The sequence below is a fragment of the Hyaena hyaena genome, unplaced genomic scaffold (assembly GCF_003009895.1).
Source record: "Hyaena hyaena isolate Hyena2069 unplaced genomic scaffold, ASM300989v1 scaffold_412, whole genome shotgun sequence".
NCBI lineage: Eukaryota > Metazoa > Chordata > Mammalia > Carnivora > Hyaenidae > Hyaena > Hyaena hyaena.
In genome coordinates, this window is record NW_024081043.1 from 1180503 (window position 1) to 1204847 (window position 24345).

The following is a 24345-nucleotide window of genomic DNA, read 5'->3' on the forward strand; positions in this document are numbered from 1 at the left end:
CGCGTTTTACTGTACAGCCAGCCCTCTCCAAAAGTGCTAGGTTGTTAATATAAACCCATAACACAGCAGGTAGAGAAGGTGAGTGGGCAGTGGTTAAGAAAGATAGCATATTTCACTTAGGAAAAAAGGAGATAAATAAGAAAAAGCAAACATACTGCAATTGGCTAGGAGTTAACTGTTACTCACCATAAAATTTGGTAAAGAGAAGTAAACAAAAACTGTCATCAGTGCTAGTTATTTATCAAAAGGAGAACTCACACCGGCTTTGCCACACTTGTATGAGGTACCCTTTGAGATCCCTGGACCCCTAAGCCAGCAAGCCACTTTCTAATCGTTATTTTGGTTTCCCAGATATTTCAAACTCAGAAAAGAAAAGCCCTAGATAGGGGATACAAATATTCCAAACACTGGAAAAGACTGTGCCTCTTTGAAAATTAAATTAGCAGCCTAGTTTACAGTGTTAATAATGTGATTACCAGCCAGACTCAACGAGGACCAAATCCTGGAAGCACAAGGCTCAGACTCAGACTCTGTTGCTAAGGTAGACTCTGTCTGCAGCCGTACTACTAACATAGTAACTTGGAAACAGCTCTTCAAGTCGGAACACTGCATCTCCAAATCCTGCTTGAACATCACAAAAGTCAGCATAAAAAAATACTTTTCTCTTTAGTATATCTGCAAAAATAGTAAAATCTCCATAACTGAATGAATTCCTGTTTAAGACACCGATTGTAACATGCAACATTGCTTCATGTATGTACATGGATAACCGTCAGTTAAATTTTGTCAGTGTTAAGAGACTACTGACTTTAAGACACATTCTGATTTCAGAGATGTTAAAAATGTGAAAATAAATGTGAAAAAAGGTGCATCTTAGGACGGATGAGGCACTAAAAATGTGTTTTGCAGACCATTATTAAACACGGAGTCTCTCAAACTGACATGTATTCCTAATTGGTACTATTCTTAACACTATCAATTTTGTTTCACTTCTCATTTGAAATGAAGAATGGATGGCACTTATATTAATTTCTAACAGACATCTTGCACAAACGTTTTTTTCCCCCTTGCACATACTTTAAACTTATGGATCCCTAGTTTGAAAACCACCTCAGTTTCACTCTTGGAATCACAGATCAGGAGAGAAGATAAATGAGGCCTACGTAAGTTAAGTGACTGAGTGTGGGAACAGATGAGTAGGAAGCAGCAGTTAAGGTTTGAAGCCAGGTCTCTCAGGTCCCGTTCTGGGTTCTCTTCATAGAAATCAGAAATCACATGAGGGTTAGCGTTCCCTGGTGCACTACGACAGAGAGGGCAAAGCAAGGAAAAAACTCCATCCGTTCGCAAAGCTGCTCTTTTATGAAACGACACTCAACCTCCCTGGCAGAATACGGAGGATTCATCATGTGTTCGGCTCATTGATTTAACTGCTAGATGGTTTCACACTCTTTTAGAACGGCACCCAAATTCTCACCGACCACTCCTTTGCACGCTCTGAGGGATGGAGACCGTAAAACATTACTGAAGCAGCCACGTGCCAAACACTAGCCTCACAACGAGATCCTGCTGTATGACACCATTTGTTCTTTATGGAAAACTCTGGGAATTACAGAACCTGCCAAAACTTTTTAGCATTTACTATACATACTCTGACCTAGACATTTTGATTCCCCAAAGCATGATGAAAATCTGTTAATGCTCTGCTCTGACTGGCTTCATTAAAGCCACAGATTATTCAAGGAGGTCAGTAAATAATCCATCGTCTCTAGGTATTAGTCCCTTTTAGCCTGGTTCTTTGCGAGGTGATTCACAGGGGACCTGCCGGTGTTAACTGGAGAGGACTCCAATGAAACTGCACTGGCGTGTGAGTGACTGGAGACTTCAGCTAAGGGCTCCGTCAAAATATTTCTAGATGTCTCTATTACGGAATTCCTCATTGTATCATTCATTTCGATCACTTCAAAATCCATTTCATTCCACTTTTCTGCATCTTCTTCGTCATTCTCTTCCTCGTAGTCATTTAGCTCAGAGCTAGAAAGCAAAGCTTTCTGGTCCTCGCTTTTTCTGTGGTCTTTCCGCTGTTGACGGAGAGGTGATGTGGCTAACATATAGAGCACAGGAAATAAAACAGCAGTGGCTATCGATGCCCCCAAAGAGGTGTACAAGACCAAAGGCAAATCAGGGTATGCTCCCTGAAGAATTCCAATTACTGCAGGAATAGCCATTTCTCCCAGGGCGGCACCAACTACAAAAAAAGCTGCAGATTTCCCATGGATGGTCGTGTACTGCTCAATCCAAGAGACACCGCTGGGAAACGTGGTGGCCATTGACGCCCCGTACACGGACGTTGCTATCCAGAGACAAACTGGACTCTTGTCGAAAAGCACCAGCAATAAAGATGACCCCAGGCTGCCGATGTTGCTTAACACGATCATGGTTCCAGGTTGTAAACATGTGGCAAAGAAGATGGCCAGGCCCCTGCAGGCAGCAAAGGTCCCCCAGAAGATGGAGTTCAAGCCAGCCGCTTCACTCTCCTTCATGCCGGCATGGGTGGTCGCAAACGAGAAAACGTAAGAGCCGTACGTCACCTCGGCCCCCACATAAAAGAAGAAGAACAGAAAAAGCAGACAAAGAAGGGCGTTGTGGTATTTGGCTCTTCGAGACCTCTGAGCAGACGCTTTTGCTTTTTCCTGCCTTGAGCTTTTCTTTAAAAACAGAGCCAAGAAAAAGACAGAAACTACAAAAATGTAAGTACCAATCAGGGCGTAAGCCCACAGTAAATTCAGGTTGTCGGGTATTCCGAGCAGAGGTTCTGTGTCGGCCTCAGATGACTGGTTGAGAGAGCCGTGGTCATCAGCTTCTGGGTGACTGTCACCAGACACCGTCGTGCCCAATGCCAGTTTAGCCAGCAGTGGAGCCAAGAAGGCGCCCAAGGCAAAACTGAAGTGCAGGGCCTGCATATGTGGGGCTCCTCTGTCCCCCCAAAGAGCCAAGATTAGGACGTTACCACCTACCAACGAAAGATGAGGAAAAGGATTTGATCACAGAAACGTCGCAAAAACCAGTTCATCACTATGAGAGAGAGGAAGAGCCTATTTTATGGTGCGCAGGGATTATAACATTCTAAATCAGCAGATGTTACAACTCGGTCAATTCTGTAAGGCACTCTAACCTCCCACCAGCAGAGAACTGGCAACAGTGTAACATCACATACTCACAAATGGGTTCCTCAAGCTAGTAAACTGCTGTCTCCTGGGGACAGGAGCTTACTCGCTCCCTAGAGGCGGGGACAGGAGCCGGAGGCTATTTACAACACAGTTCAAATACCAGGCTGGCAGGGCAAGGGGGGATATGTATTTATTTGCAAACATTTTAAGTACATATTATCATCAGATAGTGGCCAAATTACCAAATAGCCAGTTGAGGGAAACGATTCATATATATAACGGATGCACAACACATACTCAGAAACCTGAACACTACGGAGTTCTCCTGTGCCCAGGACACGATGCCTTCTCTACAAGGTGAAAGGCAAAAAAATCAAGTCTTGGGTTTTCTTTGTTTCTCTCTCTCTCTTTTTTTTTATAACATATTTTCAGATGAACCTACAATTGTACCCTGTAATTTCACAACCAAACCAAGCCTAAAGCATGAAACATCCCTGATGTATCAAGTAACCGTAGAGCAGGGGAAGAGTTGCTTTGAGGGGTGGGCAAAAATCCCATGTATGTTACTCAGCCGGTTTTAAAAGACACCAAGACCCATGGAGAGGCTCTCCTGCAAGGAGGCAGGAGCTTTTGGGGGGGAAGAGAAGGAAAATACTACAGAGGACAGGTTTCTCAGAAAGGCAGAGGGCTTTTTACAACCGGATAACTGCTTTCTAGGATTCCTCGGCCAAATAATGGTTCCGCAGTTGGTTCAACCTAGGAATCCATCAATTCTTCCCATACTGCACCGACAAAGTTCTCTCCCAAAATGAAAGCTCCCTCACCTGCACCACAGCTACCTGCAAGGCAGACCCTTTCCTGTCTGGATACCATAGAGCAATAATCTCTCGCTGAACAAAGTTCGTGAAATTAACTACATGGTTGGCTGCTCAAAAGCAGTCACCCTACTTGGCAAGAAGAGTAGTTGCCAAAAGGGTGGTTCTGACTGGGTGACCCCATGAGCAATTCAGTAGGCTGGTGCCATTTTACCCTGCAAATGACCATTTGAGGTCATCTGTTCTACTTTTTCTAATATGAAGTCCCCACTCCCAGAGACGACACTGAAGGGCTCACTGACCTGTATCCAGAATGCCAATCGAAACACCAAAGATGGACATCATGACAATCAGTAATGTTGCTGTCTTACAAAATGGAACAAGATAAAGACCAACTGTGGTGGCCAACATTGACACTCCTGAGAAGAAAAGTAAAGGGCAGCCATAAAAAACAATACTCATGAATCAAGTCAACATCATAAAAACTTCCATAAATAGAAGTGAAATTACAATTGAATAATAGACGTGGATGAGATGTTCAGCATCTACAAATGGTTATTTCCTCTATAAGCTTTCATAATCTTTATGGACTATAAAATCTAAGTTACCCTAACATGAGTACATTCCTAGCAATGCTAATAATCAAATTAGATACCACAAGGCAAAGTTTATAGCAAAACAGACAGCTCAAAAATTATTTAAGTATTTCATATTTAATAACCTAAAAGGGTTTTTAGATAAAAGGTAAGAAATTAAAAAGAGAAAAATAAAATGCAATTACTATAGTTTGTTGTAGAAATGTATTAAATAATTAGGCTGGGAATAGGGAGGGAAATACCAGACAGATATGTGTTCTCAACCCACTTTGGAAATCTGTTATTCATCAATAACAGTAAATTATTCTCCTTATTTTCAAAGCAGTTTTATCACCTTACTACAGATTTTTAAAAATATTTTATTTATTTTTGAAAGAGAGAGACAGAACGTGAGCAGGGGAGGGGCAGAGAGAGAGGAAGACACAGAATCCAAAGCAGGCTCCAGGTTCTGAGCTATCAGCACAGAGATCAACGTGGGGCTTGAACCCACAAAACATGAGATCATGACCTGAGCTGAAGTCAGACGCCCAACTGACTGAGCCACCCAGATGCCCCTACCCAGATTTTCTTTTACACGTATCTATTTATTCAAGGGCGCCTGGGTGGCTCAGTCAGATAACCATTCGACTCTTGATTTTGGTTTAGGTCATGATCTCGCAGTATGTGGGTTCGAGCCCTGCCTTGGGCTTGTGCTGACAACGCATAGTCTCCTTGGGATCCTCTCTCTCTGCCCTTCCCCCACTCATGCTCTTTCTCTCTCTAGAGAAAGACAGGTTCTCTCTCTCTCTCAAAAAAGAAACTTTAAATATATCTATTTATTCAAAACAGAGTAAGTTAAAAGCCAGCCATCTAGTCTGTGGGTGAGGTAGAGAGGTCTGGGGTCATTAACATGGGGCAACAGGGACAAAACTTTAGCCTACATCATTTCACCCACCATTCCCTCCCACCTTCATGCTCAGTCCAGGGTCTAGCCTGGGCAGGGTCAAGGAATTCATTCTGATCTACAGTGGCCCTAGGAGATCAGCCCTAAGCCCTGACAAGGAAAGATCTTTGGACAACTGGTATGTTGGTTAGTGGATCCAGGGGCGGTGCCTAAGTTACAGTAATGGTCAGGAAGGCTAAAGACGGGTAGCACACTTTAGGGCTGATCTAAATTTCCACAGCCGGCCCAGCACAGATTCTCTGTAACTGCCAAGCCGAAAACAGGCGCCAAGGAACCCTGACCTCCCCTGAGGATGCAGGAACACTACACATTGGTCAACCACTCCGCAAGCAAGTATATTTCATAGTCTAAAACAAATTGTAAATTCCGTGTAATTCGCAAAAAGCTACAATTGGGGTTTTACTTACCCAAGAGTAGAAAATGATTCATATTGTCAAGAAGAACTCCACCAATCACAGAGCCACTCAAATATCCGAAGGCACGGCCCACAAAAATCAGAGAAAGACTGCTAATATTGCGGTTCACATTTGTTGCCAAATCTTGAAACGTGGGCCCCAGTATAGCAACACTCATTCCCTAAAATGTAAAAAGACAAAGTCTCTTATTTACAATCCTTAAAATATCTATGTGGTAGCCTTCTTCCCTGTTAAAAAGGGAGGAGGGGATTTCGGCATAATGTAGGGGATTACTTTAAGTCTTACAGTCAGGAAAAATTCAGGATGACAGTACTAGTATCTTAGAGCTTTAGACTTCTGTATCTGGTGTGTCAAATCCTACTGGTTTGGTTTTGACAACTCTCAAGTTTTAAAAAAAAATTTTTTTTGGCTCGTTGCTGCAATTTTGTTTCCTTTTCAAACAATACCATAAAAGACTCTTTTGTACTGGCAGTAAAATGTAACATTAAAATATTTTTAGTTTTGGCATTTTAATATACTAGATTATTTGGAAAAAATAAGAATTTAGATGTTAAAATTGATTATCAACCCATTAAAATATTATTCCTGTTTTTTGATGTTAAAACAGAGCAGTATTTCTGGATGCACATGGGGTCCTTCCTCTGACGTATACAAAGTACGCAGGAGATAAGCACTTTAAATGATTCTGAATCTACATTTTTCCTCAAATAAAACCCCAAGCCATCAGAGGATATTTGCTGGACACTTAAAAAAAAATGTTTCTAATGGAACTAGGCTTTAAGAATAGTTGATTCTATTTGGAATGCTCGGCTCTAAACACTGGGTGTGCCTCCTACCCAAGGCAGACTAAGGGCAGAGTGAGCACCCAATCAAATTTAATCTCCAATCAAATGACTTCCTGTCTGCAAAGCACTTAAAACAGGACCTGGCACAAGGTGAGCACTCACCAAGCGGCCGCAATGATTTTTCTTTTTTTCACATAGAAACATTCTAAGAATCCGTCGTGGCTCAAGAGAAAGCCGCCACGTAACCTGAAGTGACTGTCGTCAGAGGACTCACCCTAACAACCCCCCCCCAGATCCCAATATTCCAAACAAGTGAGGAGAGGGAGCTGTCCAGAAATAAGGGAATGGCCGGGAGGTCAAGGGGTTGGTCAAAAGGCGCTTCTCACCTTGCAGTTTACTCTAAGAAAAACACCGAAGGATCTACGGGTTTTACATAGGAGTGTGGGCAGAGTAAGTGACATGTTATTACTGGCTCTACCACTTAAAGCCAGCTGTGTGATCTGGAAAAGGCATTCTCCCTCTCTGGTTCTCTTTCCCCATCTGCAAAGATAAAGAGCCAGCTCTATTTTGTCAGACGAGGAAGAGGAAATGCCAGAAAAGCAGCTTTGTGTAATAATACGGGGTCTGCGTGGGCCGAGGGGGAGGGGCTATAAACCTGGCAACCCCCCTCGCAGCTCCCCACCCCACTTAGGGAGAGGTAGGGCGGTTTCCTGGAGCTGGGAAATATACTGGGAAAATCAATTTCGCACTTGACAATAACCCTCCAAGAATAGAACTGTGCCCGTCTTCCGGATTAGGAAACTAAGACTGGGAGCAGATGAAGGCGCCCAAGGTCGCAGTTTGCAAGAGGCAGAGGCGAGACTCGAACTCGGAAGACCGCGCTCTCCGCAGGACGCCTGCTCACGCCCTGGCCCGGGAGGATTCCAGCCCCGGCTCTCACCAGACCCAGGAAGGCGGCACACAGGATCACGGTGATGAACCAGCGCAGCATGCTTCCCGGCCGGCGGCTCCGCCGGGAACCCGCCACCGCCTCATGCTCCGCCGCGGCGTCGGACTGGAGGAGCCGCTGCCCGGCAGCCGGGGCCCCGGCCCCACGGAGTTCCAGCTCCAGCTCCAGCGCGGCGGCCCTGGAGAGGCGGTCCTGCTGCCGCCCGGCTTCTCAGCCCAGCCGCGGGAACTGGGAGCTGAGTCCGGCCCCGCCCCTCCAGGCCCGGCTGTCCCCGCTGGCGCCACCTCCCCAGGACCTGCCCCCCGTCAGGGCCGGGATGTCTAACTTCGGAACACGCCGCGTGTTGCAGGCCCCGGACGCGCGCCCTTCAGCCTGCAAGGTGCCGGGGGGGGGGGATCACGTGGCGGAAATGTGGCCTCTCGCCAACCTCGGCCGGCCTCAAACCGGAAGTTTATGCGGTTGCCTGGGAGACCAGGCTCCGCGCGAGGGCCCGGGCATCACACACCGTTGAGCCCACAGAGGCCCAGCGAGAGGGCGCCACGTGGCGGAGCCAGCTGAAGCTGCAGCCTGGGGCCCGACGGGTCGTGAGGAAGGACGCGGCCACACTGTCACGAGGAAATGCGGGCCAAGGTTTGCAAGGTATGGCTTCGCGACCGCTCCCCAGGTCCTCGCTGGGCAAAGGAAGCCCGGAGGTCTGTGCCTTAGACAGCTTCCTAGAATTGCTGCCCTCGTTCGTTTGAACTATGTCGTCCATCTGTCACTCCACAGCGTTTGTTGAACCTCATGTAAAGCGTTCATGGGCATCATCTCAATTAACGCTCATAACAACACTCCAAATTCCACGTTATCCTCGTTTTATGGAAAGGAGGGTTAAGTCATAGAGAATGAGTAGCAACTTGCCCAAGGTCAGTCAGCGAATCAGGGGCTGTACATACACAGTGTAACAGTAGCTCCAGAGAAATCTGGACCCAAAGTCGAGGTTTCAAGTACACTCTGGTTCAGTCCCTGCGAATACCGTTATTGTAAGAAAGTGGAGGGACCCCTGGGTGGCTAAGTCGGTTAGGCGTCTGACTTCAGCTCAGGTCATGATCTCGTGGTCCGTGGGTTCGAGCCCCGCGTCAGGCTCTGTGCTGACAGCTCAGAGCCTGGAGCCTGCTTCAGATTCTGTGTCTCCCTCTCTCTCTGCTCCTCCCCCATTCATGCTCTCTGTCTCTCAAAAATAAATTTTAAAAATAAAAAAAAAAGTGGAGCAGGAGCTGGGTTTTCAGGATCCCTCAGTAAAGGTATGCCTCTGGGCGAGGAGGAAAGGCCTTGTCTTCTTTATCCGATTCCAGCTTTTTGATTCCTTTTGCCCTTTGATCAGACCACAGCCTCAGAACATGTAACTATTGTTCTTTATTGTCTATCAGAAATGTTCTTTTGCACCTGATTACTTTTACCCACTTGGGCTCCCAGACTACAAACCTGAGTCTCCTCATCATTTCCCTTGCAACCCATCTCTCCAGCCCCATCCATTTGGACATTAAGCCCTTCCCAGTTTACCTCGGAAAGTACAGGTGCTGTGATTTAAGAGATGCTCTTTTAGATTTCAGAGTCCAGGAAGGCCTCTGAGAAGAGTTTGATGTGGCTGAAGCAAAAGGCATACGGTGTTAAACAGAATAGAGGATGATCAGAGGGTTCAATTAGGTGCAAATTACAGAGGATTCTGTATGCCAGCCAGAGTTTGGTCTTCAGCTACACACTGCAGCTCTCTCACTGAGATTTAATATAATCAATATTCTGCGGGAATTCAAGCTTCACAATATTTTATGTTTATCACCTAAAACCGAACTCCTCTTTTTCCTAAATCAATCTGCTCCTGCTCAGGGATACTCCATGCTGATACCACCAGCCACCCGGCCATCTTTGTAAGGCATGTGAGATCCTGCCTCACTTCTTCCTTTCTCCTCAGTTTATCCCCAAGTCTTGCCAATTTTACTTCCACAGATATTTCTAAAACCAGGCCTCTATGCTATGATCACAGCCTACTTTTGAAACTTTATCAGCTCTCACCAAAACTATTCCCCTAAGTTGCTAATTACATTTCTCTCCTCTAGTCTTCTGCTCTCCCATCTTTAACCCCTGAGTAGCTCACTGAAATGAAAGTCTGCTACGTAAAACCTTTGAAGTCTTCAAGAATAAAATCCAGCTTCCTCTACTGCAACCCACCTCTCTAGCTTCATCTCATTATTTACATTCCAAACAACATCAAAATTGGTATTAGCTCTTTACTGTTTCTCTATTCCATACCTTTGATCATATTGTCCCCTCTTGTCCAAAATGCCTCCTTTCTCTTTCACCCGCTGTGGGAGAGGCTGCTAGCTATGCATCAAAATCCATTTGCCCCTTCTTCCTAAGTAACGAAGCTATAACCCAGGGCATGACTGCCCCAGCTCCACTGTATCTCCCAGCTGAATTTGCAGTTAAGGATGCCAGTTAGGGGCACCTGGGTGGCTCAGTCGGTTAAGCGCCAGACTTCGGCTCAGATCACGATCTCACCACTCGTGGGTTCAAGCCCCGTGTCGGGCTCTGTGCTGACAGTTATGAGCCCGGAGCCTGCTTCAGATTCTGTGCCTCCGTCTCTCTGTGTCCCTCCCCTGCTCGTGCTCTGTCTCTCTCTCTCTCTCTCTTTCCCTCTCAAAAATAAATAAACATTAAAAAAATAAAAAAATAAATTAAAAGGATGCCAATAGAATGTGAGCAGAAATGCCAGAAATAATGCCTCCTTTTTTAGGAGAGAAAAAACCTGTTTCTTAAATAACTGGATTTTTGTTACAGTACCTTAGTCTCCCATAACTAAGAGCCTTATTCCTGCCTATCTTCTCAATAATCATACATATTTTAAAGAATTTAAGAGAGAGGTACCTGGGTGGCTCAGTCGGTTAAGTATCTGACTCCTAATATCAGCTCAGTTCTCAATCTCAGGGTCGTGAGTTTCAGCCCTGCATTGGGCTCCACGCTGGGCATGAAGCCTGCTTTAAAAAAAGTTTAAGATAAAAAAATAAGGATTTTTATATTAACCTAGATAGTTAAATTTGCTGCTGCTCATCCCTCAGTTCCTAAAATCCAGGTTTCCTTCTGGTATCCTTTACCTTCATCCTTAGCATTTTTTTTTTTTTTTTTAGGGCAGGTCTGCTGACAATGGCTTTTTAAGTTTTCCTTTATCTAAGAATGTCCTTATTTCACCTTCATTACTGAAAATATTCTCACTGGATATAGGCTTTGTTGTACTTTACTTTCCACACCTAGAGGCATTGTTCCAGCATCTTCTCGTTATCCTGGACTCTGCAGTCATTTGATCTTTGCTCTTTATGTAGGGTTTCATTTCTCTCTGGCTGCTTTCAAGATTTTTTCTTTATCACTGCCTTTCGGTAGTTTGATTTTGAAAGATCTAGGCATGATTTTCTTTGAATTTAAGTGCCGGGGTCCAGCAATCTTCTGGAATCTGTAGATATGCCCTCTGCCAAATTTGGGAAGTTTCCAGCCATTACTTTTTCACATAATTTTTCTCAATCTCCTTCACGTGTCTTTCTGGAACTCAAATGACTTGTATGTTAGACCTTTTGATGTTGTTGCGCAGGTCTCTGGTGCTTCTATGTTCTGTTTTCCACCCTTTTTTTGCCCTTTCTGCTTTTCAGTTTAGATCATTCCTATTGACTCATCTATCTTCAAGTTCCTGCTGCTTTCTTCCATCATCTCCATTTTGGTATGTATTATACCTATCTAATGAATTTGTTTCTTTCAGATACTGTACTTTTCAGTTCAAAATTTCCACTCCGTTCTTTTTTATACTTTGTTTCTCTGTTGAAAATGTGCCTTTACATTTATGTCACGTGTGTTTGTCTTTACCTCCTGAAACTCCCTTTTAGAGTCTTTGTCTGAAAATTCCAACACCTGTGTTATCTCGGGGTTGTTATGGTGATTGTCTTTTCCCGAAGGATTTGGCCACAGCTTCCTGGTTCTTTGTATGACAAGGGCTAACCTTAAAACTAAAACAGCCATTTATTTTACCGGGGGAAAAAAAAAAAAGGATTTATTTGTGAATAGCAAAGAATTGCAGTCTGGGACAGGAAGCTACGCAAAACCATTGGCAAGTCCAGAGAACAAAGGAGAGGAACACTCTTTTATAGAGGGAAGAGGGAAGTTGGGAGAATTCTTATAAACAAAACATCCATTGGAATAAGTTGAGAATTCACAGTGTGGTGGACTCTCATTGGCTGACTTGCGACAGTCTCTCATTGTCTGGACTGTTGCCAGAGGAGGAGGAAAACCTCTCTCCCTTCTTCCTAGGATAGTCAAGTAGTATTTAGAAGTAATACCCAACTTGCCAAACAGCCAGGTACGTCTCCTGCTGTTGGAGCTGGAATTGACTGTGAGTGGTGGGGTGAGAGAGCTCCCCCTGCTGGCCTTTTGACTCCATTTTATTCTGTTTTATTTTATTTATTTAAGTTTACGTATTAATTATTGAGAGAGAGAGAGAGAGAGAGAGTACGTGAGAGCACAAGCTCGGGCGGGGCAGAGAGAGAGGGAGAAGATGAGTCCGAAGCAGGCTCCAGGCTCTGAGGGGGTCAGCACAGAGCCTGATGTGGGGCTCGAACTCACCAACTATGAGATCATGACCTGAGTCGAAGTCGGACACTTAACCGACTGTCCTTGACTCCATTTTAAACAACGTTTCCTTCCATTAATTATTGCACAGGTTGTTTTCTATCACATCCTGCACATTGTGACAGTTAACATTGTGCTGACGCTGGATCCTGTTAAAATCCCCCTCTGGAGAGTGTATGTTTGCTTAAGCAGGCTTTCAACCTGGTGGAGTTCATTCACATTACAAGTTTTATGTCACCTTCCGTGGGTGAGAGTTTCTTTCTCAGTTCAGTTTTCAAAGCCTCTGCTCCGTTGCTCTGGGTCTGTCCTGAACATGTACCACTCAGGGGCTAGTCTGAGATTTGGCCTGGGGTTTGACTTTTAGTTGTCAAAGCCTTTGCTTTGCTGCTTTAGCTGAAAACAAGTGCAACTCAGCAGTGAGCAAACCTACAACTTAAAGTGGTTCCTACACAAAATTCGGAATCACCTTCTGTGGCTCTGTCCTCTCCCTCCTCGCTTTCCAACTCACAGAGGAACCTTTTCTCAGTTCCTGGGACCTTCCCTCAGCTTCCCTGGATGAAGGACAGGGTTTCTATCAGAGTTTTAGCTACTCTTGCAGCCGAGCAGTTCCCAACTGGGGCCTCCCCTCAGGACAAAATCACAAGAGAAAGGAAAGGCGGCCAGGCAACCCATCCCCCTTGCAGGTTTCTTTTTCAAGTTTTGCCTCCCATTCGCAGTCTTTTACTTTTCGGAATCCTCAGGCCATTGCTGCTGTGTTTTGTCATGAGCTTTTAGTTGTAATGGGTGGGAGAGATGGACCAGAGTAGATTTATGATGCCAAGGCTGTCCCAGAACTCTTCCTACCTGTAAGAACCCGCTTAGGTGTTACTTCCTGTGGCAAGCCTTTCCGGACCTTCCTCTCCAGCATGAGGCTGTCTGAGTTTCACTCCTTTGTGCATCCCTTCGAAGGTCCACCTACTGCATACTCTTCATGCATCATCTTCCCCACCGTATGTACTCAAAGTGTATAAAGGGCAGGTACTGTGTCTTATTTATCTTTCAGCACAGTGCCCAGCACACAGTGGGTCTTTAGGAAATATTGAATGTAGCAGACCTCCTCTGGTCACCCTAACCAAAAATCCGAATTCCTGTGTGGTTACGCTACTCCTCAATTTTCTGACACGTTCTCGCTTGTATTATAAATATTTTAGCACTTATCTTTAGTTTCCTGGGAGATTGTAAACTCAGAAGGTTTTGCATCTCTGTCTCCCCTGTAGTATTGTATTACACCGTTAATAAATATGACCTAACTGAATTGAGGGTCACTGAACTAACTTTAAAGTTAAGTGGTTTTAACTTTAAAGTTAAGTGGTTTAACTCATCCTGATTAAACTTTCAAAAACAGAAGCTCCTCTACACATGTACCCCAATGTTCATAGCAGCACTCTCAACAATAGCTAAAACATGGAAAGAGCCTAAGTGTCCATCAACGGAAGAATGGATCAAGAAGATGTGGTTTATCTATACCATGGAATACTACATGGCAATGAGAAAAAATGAAATCTGGCCATGTGTAGCAACATGGATGGACCTTGAGGGTGTTATGCTGAGCGAAATAAGTCAGGCAGAGAAGGACAAATATCATATGTTTGCACGTATAGGAGGATTAGGAGGAACTTGACGGAGGAACAAGGGGGAGAAGAAGGGCGGAAATGGTGGGGGAAAGGGAGAGAGGCAAACCATGAGAGACTCTTGAATGCTGACAAAAACTGAGGACTGATGGATGTGGGGGGGGGGGGGGATGGGCATGGAGGAGGGCACTTTGGGGATGAGCACTGAGTGTTATGTGGAAACCAATTTGACAATAAACTATTTGTAAAAAAAAATAAAAAAATAAAAAAAATTAAAAAAAATAAAAATGATAACATCAAAAAAAAAAAAAAAAAAAAAAACCAGAAGCTCCTCTAAATGGAAGGATCCATCTTCTAAGTCTACCTCTCCTCCTTCACTCCTGAAAGGAGAAGGATACTTTTTTCCAATTGCCTCCAGAGGTCACTCACCACCTTTTAAGGAAAAAAAGGTATAAAATAGAGTATTGCTTCGTGCAGTTTCCGCTTAAGGCCAATTGTGAGGATAACTTCCGTGGGAGACAATTCAGGAGAAATAAAAATATTGAAGGGCTATTTTTTTCAGTTGAAAATAAATATAACTTTATTGATTCCTTGAAACAATTGATATTTTATAAACCTGTATGATAATGTATCAAAAAGGAAACTATCTGGACCTTAGTGATTAATATGGTACTTATATTGGCATATTTGTGAAATGGCAACAGGAGGGAGGTTTTTCATCTTTCTAAAAACATTTTTTAACATTCGTTTATTTTTGAGAGACAGAGAGAGACAGAGCATGAGCAGGGGAGAGGCAGAAAGAGAGGGAGACACATAATCTGAAGCAGGCTCCAGGCTCTGAGCTGTCAGCACAGAGCCGGACACAGGGTTCAAACCTAGGAACCTGGAGATCATGACCCAAGCTGAAGTCGGATATTTAACCAACTGAGCCACCCAGGCGCCTCAGATTTTTCGTCCTTTAACATGAAATTTTATCTCAAGTAGGAGTGAGATGTTAGACTGATCATGCTTGGGGACTGCACATCACTGTCAGGACCTATTCAACCTTTATTATCTGGAGGGACCATTCTTTTTACTTATCAAATAATGTCTAATTAGTACTTAAAGCACATCACGGAAAAACTAGGTGTCATAACTGTTTCTATCGGTACACTAAATTGTGGTGTCTAGGGCGCCTGGGTGGCTCAGTTGGTTAAGTGTCTCTTGATTTCAGCTCAGGTCATGATCTCACAGTGCATCACCTGAGACAGAACAAAGGTGATAAAAGTTTACTGAATACAGTGCAAGGGAGCAGCAGGCAGGACAGGAGAGGAGAGACTGCGATGAGGTGGTGGCTGTGCCTAAAGGGGGAAGATGAGGAAGTATGGCCACGTATGGAATTCTCCCTTTTTTGGTAACTGCCAGGTTGTACGTAGCCCACTGGTCAGTGTGGCCTATGGATATTTTGAGGTGGGTCACCTGATGAGCCTGTCTGTATTCAGCCAGGGGGTCACTGGGGGCCCTTTCTACCTTCCATTGCTCAAGCCTGTTGCCTCAAAGAAGCCTCTATGTAAATGATCATTCTTTAACTCTGGCATTAAAAACTCAATCTAGGGGCACCTGGGTGGCTCAGTTGGTTAAGCATCCAAGTTTGGTCCAGGTCATGACCTCACAGTTCATAAGTTTGAGCCCCACGTCAGGCTCTGTGCTCAGCTTCTGATTCTGTGCCTCCCTCTCTCTCTGCCTCTCCTTCTCTCTCTCTCTCTCTCTCTCTCTCAAAAACATTAAAAAAACAGTCTATTAAAGCCAGCTCTCACAAAGTTTAATTTCAGCAAAATAACTTTTGTTTGTGCTATGTATTTTGAAAAGTTCAAAATAATACTGAAAGGATCTGACTTTGGTGTTCAGTGTCTGGTGGAATTTTTTATCTCATTAAAAACAAGAACTTACTGATTTTTAAAATTCCTATTTTTAAAAAATATAAACTTAGAATTTCCTTTAACTGGATTCATTGCAACATTCAAGACTATAGAACTCTTGGATCTGCCATCACAATAGTCTCCTATGCTATTTTGATCAGATAAAATCTTTGGCGTACTGTACTGTTATTAGCCAAAATCAACTTATCAAGAGAATAAAAACAAAGCAACCCAAAGTTGAGAGCTTGCCTAGTAGAGGCTTAATTAGAAACAGACTAACATTTCTTAATGTACTCAGTGCTTCAGGAGCAATTAGAATCGTCTGCATAAAAAAGGAAACTACTTTAGGGCTTTAAGTGCTCTGGAAGAAATATGATCGTTCACTCTGTACACAGGGGCAGCCACTTATCCGGAGCTGGGTGCTCCTCTGCCCCAGAGCAAAGCCATGCTTCTGTAATCTCTGCCATCTAATACCGCATTTGCTACGACCTGCCTGGAAAAAGTCCAGCTCCTTTGCAGAAGCCCCCACAATGACAGGGACTATTCGGTTGCTAAACTAGGAACAAACACCAGTAACAGTATTTTTTTTTAATTTATAAGCAAACTAAATAAAAGCCCACCTGGTCATTGATTTAGTCATTAAACAATTATTAAATACCTAGTCCGTGCCAGTCATTGATCTAACAATGAAACAACAGACAAAAATTCTCACTCTCCTGGACAGGGTAGAAAATGAACAAAGGCATTTGTAATGTGTCGATGGTGACAGTACCCTACAGAAGAACAAAGGGGGTAGAGACTGATGGAGAGGGGGCATTTTTTTTTTTTTACAAATAGTTTATTGTCAAATTAGTTTCCACATAACACCCAGTGCTCATCCCCACAAGTGTCCTCCTCCATGCCCATCCCCCCTCCCCCCCACATCCATCAGTCCTCAGTTTTTGTCAGCATTCAAGAGTCTCTCATGGTTTGCCTCTCTCCCTTTCCCCCACCATTTCCCCCCTTCTTCTCCCCCATGGTCCTCAGTTAAGTTCCTCCTAATCCTCCTATACGTGCAAACATATGATATTTGTCTTTCTCTGCCTGACTTCTTTCACTCAGCATAACACCCTCAAGGTCCACCCATGTTGCTACACATGGCCAGATTTCATTGTTTCTCATTGCCATGGAGTATTCCATGGTATAGATAAACCACATCTTCTTGATCCTTCGTCCGTTGATGGACACTTAGGCTCTGTCCATGTTTTAGCTATTGTGGAGAGTGCTGCTATGAACATTGGGGTACATGTGCTCCTATGCCTCAGCATTTCTGTATGAAATGGGGCATTTTTAACTAAAGTAGTGTTGGGGAAGGCTCCTGGGAGTGACGTTTGGATGGAGCCCTAACCGAAGTGAGAGAACCAGCCATGCAGAAGAGCATGTCTGAGAGAGCAGCGGGGACAAGGCTCTGGGAGCAGGAGCAAGTGAGTGTGGTGTGTTTGAAAAGCAAAAAGGCCAATGTGACTGGGGCCGTATGAATGAAGGGAGAGTTGATAGAAAATGAGAGCAAGCAGGGTTCCTGGGTACACACCAGGGCCTTATGATAAGGACTCTCTGGACGTGTTGGAAGAATACACTAGAGAGGAGCAGGATGGAGAGCCAAGAGAATGGAGGTCTAATTGAGAGGTTATTTGGTTAGGTTCCGATATTTGTAGAAGTTATTTGGTTAGGCTCAGATATTTGTGAGAGTGGTCAGATTTGGGAAGTTATTGAAGCTAAAAACAGTAGTGTTTGCCATTTGTTAGAAATAAGCCCACTGACCCAATCAAAGGAGGGACTCGGAGCAGAGTGAAGCCAGGCTCTAATCAACGTTCTTGCAAGAGGGGGTGTCTGATGAACAGGCACACTTGGGCAGTCATAACACACATATATCTCCTAGCATGCAAGTCCCTCCCCTGGTTCCTCATTGGCTGAGTACTACAGAGGTTACAGCCTTACCCGGAAGTCACCTATGTTCAAATAAGGCCAAGGGTAGTCTGACTGGAACAAACGTACTTTCCCTGAGATGACGCAGAGACTTTCAGCCCCTCCTTTGCTCTTTGGCGCACTCATTGCAACGCCCATGAAAACAAGCCTGCAAAATGGGGAGTGGAAGAAGAACTGGGAAGTGAAGTGTCTAAGGGCTTGGGACTCCATTGTGTGTTTGGGGGCGCAGAGTTCATACATATTTCCAATAGGTTGTAAACCTATTGTTAATTAGACAGCTTTTATTTGGTATTTCTGAAAATGAATCATCTCCCTTTTCACACTAATGGACTGGGTATGTGAGAGAAAAGTGTATAGAAAATATTTTAAGAAATTACTTCAAGGATTTTTTTTACTTATGTCAAAGAAAAACCAGAGCTGGATAGTAGTTGAAGCCATAAAAACAGATTTTACTCAGTGACTATTGCAATTGTGGGGGGGAGGGGGAGGGAGGAGCACGAAGACCTCAGTATAGAACTGAGCTCACTTTTATTTATTTATTTTTATTTTTTTTAATATTTATTTATCTTTGAAAGAGAGACAGAGACAGAATACGAGGGGGCAGAGAAGGGCAGAGAGAGAGGGAAACCCAGAACCCAAAGCAAGCTCCAGTCTCTGAGCTGTCAGCACAGAGCCTGATGCGGGGCTCGAACTCACCAATCATGAGATTATGACCTGAGCCAATGTCTGACACTTAACTGACTGAGTCCCCCAGGCGCCCAGAACTGGGCTCAATTTTAATACAAGGAAAAGTAGGAATCTATAGCCAAGGGATTGGGTGCAGGGGGTAGGTTGGAAAATTACTAGGAGGAAACATCAGGGGTAAGGGGGGATTCTGGCTAAACCAACCCAACAGGATTCTTGCTGAAGGTGGGCCAGGGTGATCAGACATCACCAGGGGAACAGTAGAGGTTGAGGGACCCAATCAGATGCCAACAGGATTCTGGCTAAAATTAAGCAATGCCAAGATAGACACAGAAGGCCAAATTCCAGGCTTTACTGGGAAGAGCGTTCAGAAGAGCCCCCAAGAGACTGTTCCCTAAGCTACTGGTGAATAAAAGTCCTCTTATTTCAGATGGGAAAGACTGTTATGGAAGGAGCATAGATTCTCCTGGGACATGGAAGAAAATCAAGAATTCAGGTTGAACGTGTAAAGATTATGATATTATTTAATTAAATGAAAGCATCAAGTGGGCAGCCGAATCTTCAACTCCGTAGAAGGAGGAAGCACTAGATATAAACTGGGAGTTAGCACATAGATGGCATTTAACCCTGTGTCGCTGGGTAAGATTGCTTCAGTTGTGAGTATAGACCAAAGAGGGCCAGGGACTCAGTAAGCCCTGAGGGTGTGCCACCTATAAAGGTAGGGAAGGTGAGGAGTTTCCTCCAAAGGAGACGAAGAGAAGAGGAAAATTAGGAGAGTGTGTGGTTTTTTTGTTGTTGTTGTTTTTTTAATATTTTTATTTATTTCTAAGAGAGAGAGAGAGAGACAGCGTGAGCAGGGGAGGGTCAGAGAGAGAGGGAGTCACAGACTCTGAAACAGGCTCTAGGCTCCGAGCTGGCAGTCAGCACAGAGCCTGACGCGGGGCTCGAACCCACGAACTGCGAGATCATGACCTAAGCGTAAGTTGGACGCTTAACCGACTAAGCCACCCAGGTGCCCCAAGGGAGTGTGTGGTTTTAAAACCCAGGTGATCACCTGTAATTCCTATGGAGCAAACACTGGATTTACAGAGTCACAGTCGTGTTTTTGGATAATGATGTAATTTTCCTCAGCCTCACTGTCCAAATGCATGGGTTAGAGTAGATGATCTCTGAGGTCCCTTGCAACTCTGACTTTCAGAAGAGCAGCAAGTAACTTCATCTGTTTAAAACCATTTCTTACTCATTTTTGTCCCAGTAGTAAAAAAGCAACTTGAAACCGGTATACCAGTAATATTGTTACTCCCTCCTTCAAACCTTCAGACTGGGGTTATCCTTCAAAGTTTTGCCACAGGTAATTATAAAAAGGGATTATCATAGGTGCAGTGTTTCTATAATTCTTTAACAAAATTGTTGTAACCAAAACTAAGATAGAAAGAGAGTCACTGAAAAATTCCGTTGTATACATCTAGGAAGAATTGAGCATGAGCCCTACATCAGTGAAGGAAGAATTTAATATTCAAAATATGACATCTTATTCAAAATATGTCAAAGTAGAGAGTTGAGGCAGAAAAGGCTTGGGAATCTGCACAGAGAAATCGCAGTGGGGTAGCTGAAGGACCAAGAGAAAAGCAAGCATTGTGTGCACCAGGCACCGTGGTGGGGTTCAAGAGACGTGAGATTTGAGTCAGGATTCCGCATGGGCACAGCACTAAGAGAGGCCCAAAGGTGAGGACCATCTACAGTGATTTAAAAATAAGTTGACCACCTTTACCAAGTGGAAAGTTCTCTGAGAGTAATAGGTAAGTCTGGAAAGGCGTTTGGGGGCTAATTGTGAAGAACTTTGAAAACCAACTGAAGACATAATCTTTTGACTTTAGGAAGCTGTCAAAGGTTTCTGAGTAGTAAGAGTATCACGATGAATGCAGAGGACTAAGAACACGAGCAGGCAGTATCAGCCCAGTTGAACTGGAATCGGAAGAAACTAGAGAAAGAGAAATAGCTTTAGCGGTTTTATTACATAGATTAGCAAAGTGGTCATTACATTTGCACCAGAGTGGCTTGGTGAGAATGGAAAGGTGGCTATGGAGGCAACAGTCCCATGACCGTGTGTGTGTGCCTGTGTGTGTGTGTGTGTGTGTGTGTGTGTGTGTGTATTTTCTTCTGAGTCTACATGCTCAATGGTGGCTCCAGAATTTCTACAGAAGAAGGTGTAAGGTAGGGCTCCTGAGAGATTCAGTCGGTTCAGCGTCTGACTCTTGATTTTGGCTCAGGTAATGGTCCCAGAATTACGGGATCAAGCTCCGAGTCAGGCTTTGCACTGAGTGTGGAGCTTAAGGTTCTCTCTCTCTCTCTCTCTCTCTTTCTGTCTTCTCCCTCCCCCTCTCTCCCTCTATCCCACTCATGCTCCCTCTCTCTCTCTCTCTGACATGATAGATAGATAGATAGATAGATAGATAGATAGATAGATAGATAGATGATAGATAGATAGATAGTAAAATTAAAAAAAAAAAGAAAGCATAAGATAACAATCTGGTTGGAAGGTGGAGAGAGTTAGGGGACTTGTGTTCAAGATAAACCATTTTTGGGCCCCTGAGTGGCTCAGTCTGTCGAGCATCTAACTCTTGATTTCGGCTCAGGTGGTGCTACCATTGAGTGTGGGATGGAGCCCCACCTCAGCTCCGTGCTGAGTGTGGGGCCTGCTTCTGTCTTTCTCTTCCTCTGCCACTCTCCCCACTCACTCTCTCTCACTATAAAATTAAAAAGGAAATGTTAAGTGAACTAAACTACTCCCTGTCCCACCAAGCCCTCTCCCCTTACTACTAATCTTAATACAGTAAAGGCTCAAATGACGTGAAAAATAGGACCCTAAGATCTTAAGTCTAGCTCTGAGGACTCTTCACAGGGAGAAATTATGTATAGAAAATGTTCATCCAACCCAGGCTGGGTTACGGTCAGCTCTGACCACTAACTTGAGACGGAAATGCTTCTTATCTATTATTTCAGTGGGTAGACCTATTGGGAACCTGGGAAGGGAGCCAAAATCGTCAAAATCCATGAGACTGAATCAAACTGAGTTGTTAAACAAAAGGGCCTCGTGAAGAATAGGAGCTAAACTGATAAGCCCAACAAGGGGCTTGAGAAGCCACAAGAATAAGGAGTTAAGGTGGCCCAAAATAGCATATTCCTAAAGCCCAGCTTCTGTCTGGCTTCTGTAATGTCAGTTACCATGAATAGTTTATTGTTTTCCTATGTTCCTTGACTATTAGGGAATATTAATTATATACTTGAAAGCATTACTCGGTAACAGCTCCCTGGTTAGGTTTTCAACTCTTTTGTGGCCTCTTTGATGACAGTTTCATAAAGAAGCAAAATTAATATGCTATGGGCTAAATTCTGTTCCTGCCCTGCAAAGTTATGTTGATGCCCTAACCCCCCTGTGCTAGTATTTGGAGGTGGGCTGTTTGGGGGGTAATTAGGTTTAGATGAGCTTATGAGAGTAGGACCACATGGTGGGATTAGTGTCCTTATAAAAAGAGGAAGAGAGACCAGGGCCAGTGAGCTCTCTTGTGAGGACACAGAGAAGGGCAACCTTCTGAAAGCCTGGAAGAATGCCTTCCCAAGGAACTGAATTAGCACCTTGATCTTGGACTTCCCAGACTTTGGAACTATGAAGAATAAAAACCTGTTAAGACATCCAGTCTGTGGTATTTAATTATGGCTCCCCAAGATGACAAAAATATAATCTTTCATAATAGTTTGTGTTTTTAATGCAGATAACAACTCTTGATGATCATAGCTGGATTGTTATAACTGGATATTTTCTCTTATGCATATAAACTGATAACTAAACCTAAAGAAAAGCCTGTTTGGTTAGTAATCCATATTAAATCTTATTAATAATAAAAATAAAAATTAGTATATTGGTGCTGTCATTTAGAGATGGTGCAAAGAGGTTGAGAGAGGGAGAAAGAGAGAGAATGGTAAATGAATGAGACAGATGAGCTAGTCTTAGCTTTAACTTTCTTAGCCTTAACTTTCCAAGGTTAAGAACGAAGAAACTGTTAGTTCATCCAGAACTGACTGATATGACCACACCCAAAGGTGCTGATCTGTAAACAGCGCGATATGCCCTGCATCTAGTATTCCCCAGGCACTCCTTCCTGGCTAGTTGGACCAGTCTGGTCAGATCAATGATAGGTTAGGTAGAGGTCAGCAGGTGAAGCCCCCAGGCCCTCTCTGGCCACATCCTGTTTTTGTAAATAAAGCCACACATATTTATTTACACATCATGTATGGTCTGGTTTGCACTATAGTGACCAAATTGAGTAGTTGTGACAGAGACCTCATGGCCCAAAAAGCCTAAAATATTTGCCATCTGGCCCTTTACAGAAAAAGTTTGCTGACCACTGTATTTCAAGTTTCTCTATGAGAGCAAAAGATTGAGGAGAAGGAATTGCTATATGCCCTTAGAACTTTAGAACCAGATCAATTGGCCTTTCCCAGTGTCAGTCAAGCTTATGTTTTGGCTGTATTATAAAAATCAGAACTGTAGAAGCCTTGGGGGTGTAGTAACAAATTCTTACCCTCTAAAGCTCTATTTAAAATTTTTTTAAATTTATTTTTGAGAGAGTACAGCATGAGCGGGGGAGGGTGAGAGAGAGAGGGAGACACAGAATCTGGAAACGGGCTCCATGCTCTGAGCTTGTTGGCAGCACAGAGCCTGACGCGGGGCCCCAACCCACTAACCGTGAGATCATGACCTGAGCTGAAGTCGGACACTTAACCCGACTGAGTCACCCAGGAGCCCCTCTAAAGCTCTTTTTAACAATGTCCTTGACTTCTGAATTATGAGTCTTCTCATCAGTTTAGTCCTGATTGTTAGGATTTTAGATTTCTATCTTTCCTTTCAAGGAGATGACCTAGGCCCGTCTGAGATTTAGATTGCATCCTAGTTTTATCAGCAGCGTCTTTATAAATCATTACTGTAGTATGTTATCTACACAGAAGATTTCCACAGATAGCTACTCATATCCATTTAAGGTTGATTCTTCTTAGTTTCAAAATGTGAACTCCCTCCTTTCATTTTAGGGGCGAGGTTGTCTGACTTGGTCCACGAATTCTTAGAATGTGTTACATTTGTCACTGTCACATCAGGGGTGTCCCACAGCATGTACTGACCACCTGAGTTTCTCAATATTTAATTGTAAAAGGAAATTAATTCTCCTGTAGGTCAAAAGGTTCAAGTGAGCAGTTATTGGTAGCTTTTAGCATCATGTCAACTAGTTATCAACTGATTGCTTCTGAGCTCCACGTTCACCCTGAAGGACCTGCTCTGCACTAACAGACTAGACTCAGGCATTTCTCTTTTCCTGTGAGCGCACTGTCAAACCCCTCCCCAGAGGGCGCTGGAGGGACCTTGTAGGAGGAAAGGGGCATCTCCTCCTGGTTCCTTTTTGCTGCATTTTGCTTTCTCTTGCCCTTGCTGCACAGTCTAACAGCCATGAGCATGAGATTGAAGGCATCTCCGTGAGTGGTGCTCTGCCGCCACCATGCATAGTCCCTTGGCTATGACAATGTCACAGACCGGACCTGGGCCCAGGAACCACCTGCCGCCCATCTTCCCAGAAGCAGACCCCAGGCCGCAGGCCAGCAGTAGCTCCCTACCTCTGTTTGCACATCTACCCGCCAGCCTCTGCTCACTTGGGCTCCAGAAGATTGTTTCCTGCTGCTCTCCTGACAAAGACCTCACCTACGGCCAGGCCACACCACCCTGCCAGCAAGCCAACTTTTGATGCCTTCTGTGTCCACCTACCCTTGGGTTTATCAGCGAAGCTGTAAGTTAAATTACAAAAATATTTCAGTCCACTAAA

The 24345-nt window shown here is 44.1% G+C and overlaps 1 protein-coding gene and 1 long non-coding RNA gene across 2 annotated transcripts; one reads left to right on the top strand and one right to left on the bottom strand.

The window, feature by feature from the left end:
* Window positions 1-1475: 1475 nt before the first annotated feature.
* On the bottom strand, window positions 1476-7838 carry MFSD4B (major facilitator superfamily domain containing 4B). The gene is made up of 4 exons (XM_039252206.1): window positions 7663-7838; window positions 5929-6097; window positions 4285-4401; window positions 1476-3010 (listed from the first exon to the last, which is right to left on the bottom strand). The coding sequence occupies exons 1-4, from the start codon at window positions 7711-7713 to the stop codon at window positions 1773-1775; spliced, it is 1575 nt and encodes a 524-aa protein (XP_039108137.1). The 5' UTR covers window positions 7714-7838; the 3' UTR covers window positions 1476-1772.
* A 331-nt stretch (window positions 7839-8169) lies between these two features.
* Window positions 8170-24345, top strand: LOC120245238. Its single transcript, XR_005531738.1, has 2 exons — window positions 8170-8310; window positions 23705-24345. It is a non-coding gene; the product is annotated as an uncharacterized LOC120245238 (long non-coding RNA).

Bases quoted from the DNA above. Each gene is read 5' to 3' on its own strand.
- MFSD4B (XM_039252206.1), bottom strand. From the start codon at position 7,713: ATGCTGCGCTGGTTCATCACCGTGATCCTGTGTGCCGCCTTCCTGGGT. The intron at 6,098-7,662 runs GTGAGAGCCGGG...TTTACATTTTAG, and splicing joins GTGCCGCCTTCCTGGGTCTG to GGAATGAGTGTTGCTATACT. The intron at 4,402-5,928 runs GTAAGTAAAACC...TTTTCTTCTCAG, and splicing joins GAATCATTTTCTACTCTTGG to GAGTGTCAATGTTGGCCACC.